Consider the following 8,668-nt stretch of genomic DNA (forward strand, 5'->3'; position numbering starts at 1 on the left):
ATGGGTCAAATAAGACTATATGGAAATGTGGTTAGATTTCTCCATATTTCAAATCAATGATCGTAATGTTAATTATAAAAGCTGCCATAAAAACCCACTTATTTTTCTTTTAAAGAAATCATAAATTTTCTGAATCAAAATGATCTGGAAAATATATCTAATCTGTTTCTCATCTTTAGGGGAGGCAGTAACTATCCTCTCCTGTTCCAATACTTCATGGGTTTTGGTTATGCCAATATTCAGAAAGTAGTAGTAACTAATGGCTTATAAATATTCCCTACCTAACTATTGTTTTCCCATTTCCTGTTCGTGAGGAGATTAATTTATTTTGCCTTGGCATCACTGACTAGAGATGATTATAATTTTTCTGAAGTGATTTTTGGTTAATCTGTAACAAAAGGATTTTGGTCAAACCAAAACCAAACCCATTGCTGTCAAGCTGGATTCCTACTATAGTGACCCTGTAGGAGCTCTGGTAGCATAGTGGCTAAAGCACTTGACTGCTAACCAGAAGGCTGGTGGTTCAAACCCACCAGCCACTCCTTGGAAGGACAGTTGGGCAATCCTACTTCCGTAGTGATACTGCCTCGGAAACCCAAGGAGGGGTTGCTATGAGTCGGGGCCAACTCGACGGCACACAACAACAACAACCACCACCACCTAACTACAATCCAGAGGAGTCCTGGTGGTGCTGTGATTAAGTGCTCATCTTTAATGAAAAGGTCAGTAGTTCAAACCATCAGCTGCTCAACGGGAGAAAGATGTGGCAGTCTATAAAGGTTTACAGACTTGGAAATCCTATGAAAAAGTTCTATTCTGTCCTACAGGGTCACTATAGTTGGAATCCAGCTTGACAGCAATGGGTTTGGTTTTGGTTTGACCGAAATCTTTTTGTTACAGATTAACCAAAAATCACTTTAGAAAAATTATTATCATCTCTAGTCAGTGATGCCAAGGCAAAATAAATTAATCTCCTCACGAACAGAAACTGGGAAAACAATTTTAAAAAAGACCTAAGGAAGTCTCAATTTTGTTACTATAACCTTGAGCAAGTTAAAGTTTCTTTGGGTCTCTGATTTTTCTTCTATTTAAATAAGGGTTATATTAAATCTCCTATGATTTTACATTGTCCAAGTAATTACTTTTCTGATTTGTAACATAAGCTGTTGATTACTTACGGTAGTTTCATTCTCATGAAAACTCTAGCCATAAAGAAACTCAATAGGACACAGACGAATCCAATGAATAGAAGAAGAAATCTATTCAGTTTTGGAATGTTTGGTGCATTCGATCGGTCCAGGATTATGAAACCTAAACCTCCCATTGTAAACAGGAAGCTGGAGGCAAGTCCTTCCATAATATATTGTCCATTTACTCTGAAAGAGAAAGAAAAGACCTTAGTGAAATAATAAAAATTAACAGAAAGAATTTTTTTTTCTTCAGAGTGAAATTCCTACTCCTACTTGGTTCCACAAATTTTGTGTGGTAACTTTTTATTCTTACCCTTAAAACTATTTTACTACATCTCTGGACAGTCATTCGTTCATTCACTCATTTACAGAGAGCCTATTACACATGTAACAAACACAGGTGTAGGTGCTAGAGTTACAACAGTGAACAAGAAACAAAAATCTCTGTCCTTTTAGGGCTTATGTTCAAAAAAACTTTTAAACTTCAACTATCACAATTATTTCATAAATTCAACACTTAAAATTTTATTGTTAGCTAAAAATAAACCTAATTATTTCATGTATATGAAACCTTTACTCAGAACTTTAGCTTTTAAAAACTTTATGCTTCTTTAAATTTATACTATCAATTTCAAATTAGTTTTTAACTGTTTAGAAATGTTTCTTGAAGTTTTAGGGTAATAATTAGTAAAAGTAATTTTTTTTCAAAGTGTTCGTAATTAAGCCTCCATGACCCCTGACAACGACTATGAATGGGCTTCAGAGCAATCAGTAAACTCTTACAATTATAAGCAACTTTGTATGTATAGATGTGTTATCTGATCTTTCTAGAGATACAATGCTTTCAACAAATTCTCAAAGTTCATGATGCCCAAAAAGCTCATTTCTGTTATTCATGCATACATACAGAAGGTGTATGTTTTTGTTAACTAAATGTTTCAACTGAAAACACAATTATATACACCAAGTTCAGAATTCAAACAGCACAAGGGGGCACTGTGAAAAGTCTCCCTCCCATCAGGATTTCCTGTCATCCAAATCCCCTCCCCAGAGAATCACAATTATCTTTTCAGAAATGTTCTATGCATTTAACACCATTAATGTAAAAGTAAACATAAATTTATAGGTATGTTTAGGTAGACAGATACCAACTAGATTTTAGAAAGCAATACAATTAAGCATTGCTAAGATGAACCAAACCACACTGGAAAGATGAGTCATTGCTGAAACCAAACACCCTAGTCTCAAAAATTATTCTTCTTATTTATTGTTATAGTCTATCGGTCCATGCATTTTTTTTTGTCAAGTGATCACACAGTAAATATTTTCTAGCTTGCAGGACAAATGGTTTGTGTCGCAGGTACTCAATTTAGCCACTGTAGCTCAAGAGCAGCCAGACAGTTTATAAACAAATAGGCATGGCTTGTTCCAATAAAACTTTATTTACAAAAAGGTAGCCATAGTTTGCTGACCCCTGAAATAGTCTATAAGTATATTTTAAACGGATGACTTCCTTTAAACAGGTGGTCACATTAATCATCGTGAAGTATCTGATATCCTTGAAATAAATTTAATATACTTCTACTCCTGCCCTTGTCCCACTTTCTGCCATCTACAAAGTCAGCATTTTAAAATATCTGTTGTCTAAATCCAAACCAACCCTAAAGGTTTCATCTCATTTTTAATAAGCAGCCATGTCTCAGCAACCTATTTTCCCACCACCAAATCATTCAAAAGGTATCTTTTACCTGTAGGCCAAGAAAGCTACTGGCCTCTGATGTCCATGTTCATCTGTCATGGAGCCAACACTTGGAGGTTCCACAATAACATCATAAATTATTCCTATATCAAAGGCAATAGTACAGATTAAATAAGAGTCCTAATTTTTAAAACAGGATTACTTTTCATTTGTCTCTAAGGCTCATTTGTATTTAAATAGGACTGCTTTGACTGCATTACTACAGCAAATGAGACCCAACTTATCTCTTACGCTTCAATTTGATAAACCATTTAGAAATTCAACTCACTGTTTTAGCATGACTTGTAAAACATTATCTCTAAAGGAGGTAGGAATTTCATGAAAGAAATCAGTAACCATATATTTGTAATAACAGACTCTGTAGTTAAGGAGGCTTAATATTTTAAGGCTGTATTTTGGCTAAAAGAAAATGATCCACGTGTGGTTGAAATGTGTTTTTTATAAACTGAGAGATAACTAGAGAAATTTCCTAACTTAAATGTAAAACAAGGAAACACTTTAAAATCACATTATCAGGGAGTCTGGCAATGCTGGAGTCAAGATCAACAACTCAAATGGGCACCTGTCACTCGTGCATCAATGTTATTTCTCAATCTCCTATTCTACTCTGTACTTCCTCCATGGTTTTCAAAGGTCCTCCCTCCAGCTTTTCTTAAGCGCTGCAATTCTGTGCCTTGCTCATACTGGACTGACAAAACAATTTATCACATAGCAATTCCCTTATATTCTCTGACCAAGTCTATAAACTCCTGATCCCAGCATCCATCCTCACCTCCTTGAGCTACAAGAGGAAAAGTCCCTCCTCCTTACAATGCCGATCCTTTCTAAGGTTATCAGGATCCCATCCTTTTCAGGGACTTTGCTCCTTTGCATTTCTCCTCTCATGTATTTTCAATCTTTCCTTCGCTTCTAGAGCAACCTCCCCTTGACTCCAACCCTACTAACTACATCTTATTTCTATGCTTTCTTTCTGAAAAGGAGTCAGGCTTCCTCCTTGAAATAATTAGGTCAGTTTGTTGTCTCCCCTTCCTCACTTACATTTCATTCAACTCACTCCAATCTGGCTTCTGCCACCACTGATACTGTTCTTGCAGTCCTTGTGTGGTGCAGTTAAGTGCTCGACAATTAACCAAAAGGTTGGTGATTCAAACCCACCCAGAGGCACCTCGGCAGAAAGGCCTGGTTGTCTGCTTCAGAGAGTCCATAGCCTTGAAAACGCTATGCCATACAATTCTACTCTGCACACATGGGGTCACCATGACGTAAAATCAACTACAAAGTAATTGGTTTGGTTTTGGTTAAGGTCAGCAATGATCTCTATGTTGCTAAATTCAATTAACAATTTTCTCATTTTAGGACATATCTCAGCAGCTCTCAATCTAGTTTATTAAATTCTCTTCTCACAACTCTTGTGACAATCCTCATGTTTTCTTAGTACCTCCCTAGCTGAAATTCCTCCCTGTTGTTGTTGTGTGCCTTCGAGTTGATTCTGACTCAGTGACCCTATAGGACAGAGTAGAGCTGCCCCACAGGGTTTCGGGGTTGTAATCATGAAGATTACATAAAGGGAGCAGACTGTCAGATCTTTTCTCCCATGGAGCTACTGGTGGGTTCAAACTGTCAGCCTTTTGGTAAGCAGCCAAGTGCTTAACCGTTGTGCCACTAAGGCTCCTAATCATCTCCCTACAGAACCACTAGATGGTAGAGTTTCTTGGAGCTTGATCCACTGTCGTCCTCTTCTCTACCTTCTCTCCCTAATTCAACCATTCATTCCCAGAATTTTCAATTCTGTGTGTCAGTGACTTTCAATGTGCCAAGGCTCTCAAATAATGAATGCTAACACACGTTAGAGTTAGACCCAAGCTACTCAAGAACAGAGACTATGTTCTTCAATTATCAGGTTTATGGGAGTTTAGGAAACAATTTATAATTGACTTCAACACAGACTTCTCATCTCAGCTCAAGACTGTTAGCAGTAAACTTAAATTATCCAACTAATTAGTTCCTAAACCAAAACCAAAAACCAAACTCAGAGACCCCCTCCTTGGGTTTCCAAGGTGGTATCACTATGGAAGTAGATTGTCCAATCTCCCTTCTGAGGAGTGGCTGGTGAGTTTGAATCGCCAGACTTCTGGTTAGCAGTCGAACACCTTGGGCACCACGTCACCAGAGCTCCCATTAGTTCCTAAACTGACCTCTAATCCATCATCCCCGCGCCCCCCCCCCCCCAAAAAAAGAACACTGAGCTTCCTTAATCTTAGAAAATGACACTTTCATTCACGTAGATGCTCAAACCATAAACTGGTAGGATTCTTTCATACTTCATTCTCTCCCTACCCCCAATCAATCCTTCATTAAGATCTACTGAATCTACTTCCAAGATGTCTTTCATTCTATTTTCTGCCATCTCCTCTACCACCAACCTAGTCTAGTCTTGTTATTGTTGCTGTTATATGCCTTCGAGTCAGACCCGACTCATAGCAACCCCTCCTTGGGTTTCCGAGGCAGTATCACTACGGAAGTAGGAATGCCCAACCTTCCTTCCGAGGAGTGGCTGGTGGGTTTGAACCGTCAGCCTTCTGGTTAGCAGTCAAGTGCCTTAGGCACTATGCTACCAGAGCTCCTTGTTGTTCACTATCATCCCCAATAACTAGTATGGTGTCTGGTACTTAGTTGGTGTTGGGTGCTGCTTAGTCATTTTCGACCCCATGTGATAGCGGTTTTCTTGGTTATAATATTTATGGAAGTGAATCATCAGTTCTTTCTCCTGCAGAGTGGCTGAGTAGGTTTGAACCACCAACTTTTCAGTTAGCAGCCAAGCACTTAACCATCTAAACCATCAGGGTTCCTTAATAGACTCGATAAATGCCTGCTGAATATTTCTCAGCAATAAATATACTGTTTATTAAAGGCACACTCACAGTTTTTTTTAGAAGAGACACCCTTCCAGTGGCAAAACCAATTCCTTGAACAAGGTAACAAGATACTTCACAGCGTTGGCCACTAAAAGGTATCCTTTCCACTCTCCCCAAGTGTTTGGGGCAGTTGCAAAAAAGTCTCCCCATTACAACAACCAACAGGAAAACAATGGCCAGAATGAATACTGTGAGGCTTCTAGCAAAGGTTGTGACTCTGGGAAGCAAAGGTTACAGGAAATAAACTAATAGGAAAGCAAATGAAGACTCTCATAATTCATTTTTTTAAAAAAAGCCACATGCATTTTTTATTTCATTTATTCAACACAGCACCTACCAATGTGCTGAGTGTTTCATTCTGTTATACATAGGGACACTAAGAGTCAGAGCCAACTCTAGGACACTTAAAAACAACAAATGTGCTGAGCACATGTTATGCAATGCTAGGATAGTATCTCACCAATATAAAAATTATTTATTTAAATGAGCAAAGGTTAGCTGTCAGTACTCTAGATTTTGGAGGATAAATTCAAAGGTACCAACTAGAACTAAGTCCTCTAAGTTTAATATTCTTTACTCCAATACTCAAAAAATATCTATGAAAAAGCAAAGATCTATAAGGTTATCTTCTTAAAAGCTGAACCTATCTTTGCTCTCCCTAGTCTACAGAGCTTTAATTAAAAAATCTCCAAATTGCGTACAACTCTCTCCAAAAATCTGAAAGTACACTATTTTAGTCTTGAATAAATCCTAAACTGTGGCTTGAAAGGGTGGTGGCTCTGAAAAAACTAGTAGGACTGCCAACTCACCACTACGCAAAGTAACGCCCCTTTGCAATGTTCTATTTGAAAAGAACAGGATACGACAATGTAGAAGCGTCTAATAGTAACGATATTTTCCTTTAAATCCGCAAATTCTGTTCTCTAAAATACAGTACGTCCTACAAATCTCATCTCCAATCTCAACTACTGATCAAAACCGTGTCTTCGGAAAATTGCATTCGCATTTATTGTCGATCAGGAGAAAAAGCAACACCGGATCCTGGAGAATGAGCTAACAAACCTAAGAATTGTCGAGGCTTTTTCAAAGTTCCAAGGACTGTACATAATGATAAATTAAAAGTCCCACACTTTCTTGGACAACCTGGAAAGCAGACTGGGCCAGACTAGACTAGACTTTCCCAGAACCCTTGTCACTGCCCTGTATAGCAAGCAATAAAAAGAGCAACAATCTAGATTTACAAAATTATCTTGGATTCATATCCCGCGTAAAAGGTTAGAGGAAAGGAAAGGCAATGAGAGGGAGAAAACGAGTTCTCTAAGATTCAACAATGAAAGAACATAAATTCTCTCAAGATTAACAAGGGCAGGACGTAAGGGCAAAGAAACCTTTGGGCCTTTAACACTCGGGACCCCAGCATTTCCCTCCACCCTCCAAAAATAATCGAGAGTAGAGTAATGCTTTCCCTGAGGCTGAGAGAGCAGAACAGACGCGCCTCCCCGGACGAGGCAGCTCTCCGCGCCTCACCGCCTCTCCGGCCCCAGCCACTCCGTGTTACCTCCGGTGATAAGAAAGTAAGACACCACCACCAGAGCGTATACCGTCATGGCTGACGGCATGTGCACCCAGGGCGGCTTCTTCAGCTTCAGGTTGGGGCATTCGAGCACGAAAAACGGGACTCGGTACAAGGTCTCCATATTGGTGGCCGCAGGGACGACTCTCGGCCTCAAACCCCACGCGCCACCCGGAAATAGCCCCGCCCTCCTTTTCTCCAGCGCGTGCGCGGGGGGGTCCGTAAAGCTCGGAGGTAGTGTTCTATGGGTATATTTACCTATATAAGAAAGCAAGAAACTACATAAAATATATAAATTATATGAATAAATTCTATTTATTATTTAATATTTTTATACTTCACTAAGAAGAATATCTGGAGTTAATGGCTAACGAATTAAACAGATCATTTAGGATTCTTCCAGGACCTGCAAGGCTTCAGACGTGGCCAAGCTAGAGAAGCAGAGGGAACCAAATCCATTCTGAGCTCCGCCCATCTGCTGACGTAGAGGATTTAAAAGCTGATTGGACGTGGGACGCTCTAAGTTCCCAGAGCTACAGGATGAATGGGAGGGTTTGAAAACCTCTGTCTTTTCTACTACTGGATTTTTTTTTCAAGGAACAGAAGCTGGAGGCTGTTGAGCTTTTACTTCCCGGTGTAGCAGTGTTGATAATCATAACAATAATAATGATTACTATTCTAATGATGATGATGTTGTTGATAATTGCTAAAATAGCGGATTGTAGTTTTTTTTAAAATCTCCACCCCAGATCTATCACAGTTGTTGACTTCTCCACAAAGATGCAAAATGTTTACATCCCTGCTATTGCTATAGCCCAGGCAAGAGATGATCATAGTTCACATCACAGTGACATTAGTGGAGTGGAGAGAAGTGGGTAGAGGGGATATTTTTTTTCTGGTAGTAAAGCCAAAAAGACCTGCTCGTGTTTTGGACGAGGAGGGTTAGTAAGGACAGAAATGAAATTACTTCAAGATTTTTGGCCTGGATCATTTGCCATTTCCCAAGATAGGGATGGCTGAAGGAGGAGCAGGTCGCAGGGAGGACAGGAGTTGTTTAGAATATATGTTTTGATCATGTTAAGATATGAGTTAACATGTTAAGATATCAGTTAACATGTTAAGATATCAGTTAACATGACCAAAATAGTATTCTAAATAACTCCTGTCCTCCCTGCGACCTGCTCCTCCTTCAGCCATCCCTATCTTGGGAAATGGCAAATGATCCAGGCCA

General features: G+C 39.1%; 1 protein-coding gene across 1 annotated transcript; it reads right to left on the reverse strand.

Moving 5' to 3' along the window:
* Nucleotides 1-1,174: 1,174 nt before the first annotated feature.
* Nucleotides 1,175-7,561, reverse strand: OSTC (oligosaccharyltransferase complex non-catalytic subunit). The gene is made up of 3 exons (XM_007940759.2): nucleotides 7,423-7,561; nucleotides 2,939-3,032; nucleotides 1,175-1,376 (listed from the first exon to the last, which is right to left on the reverse strand). Exons 1-3 carry the CDS (start codon nucleotides 7,559-7,561, stop codon nucleotides 1,175-1,177), a joined length of 435 nt encoding a protein of 144 aa, XP_007938950.2.
* Between the last annotated feature and the right edge of the window lie 1,107 nt (nucleotides 7,562-8,668).

This window comes from Orycteropus afer, unplaced genomic scaffold (genome assembly GCF_000298275.1).
Source record: "Orycteropus afer afer isolate SDZICR_OR568_19922 unplaced genomic scaffold, OryAfe1.0 scaffold00071, whole genome shotgun sequence".
Lineage (NCBI taxonomy): Eukaryota > Metazoa > Chordata > Mammalia > Tubulidentata > Orycteropodidae > Orycteropus > Orycteropus afer.

Excerpts from the sequence above, each read along its gene's own strand:
- OSTC (XM_007940759.2), bottom strand. The coding sequence starts at position 7,561 with ATGGAGACCTTGTACCGAGTCCCGTTTTTCGTGCTCGAATGCCCCAAC. Across the intron at positions 3,033-7,422 it reads TTACTTTCTTATCACCGGAG|GAATAATTTATGATGTTATT; the intron begins GTAACACGGAGT and ends CCTTTGATATAG. Across the intron at positions 1,377-2,938 it reads GTAGCTTTCTTGGCCTACAG|AGTAAATGGACAATATATTA; the intron begins GTAAAAGATACC and ends TTTCTCTTTCAG.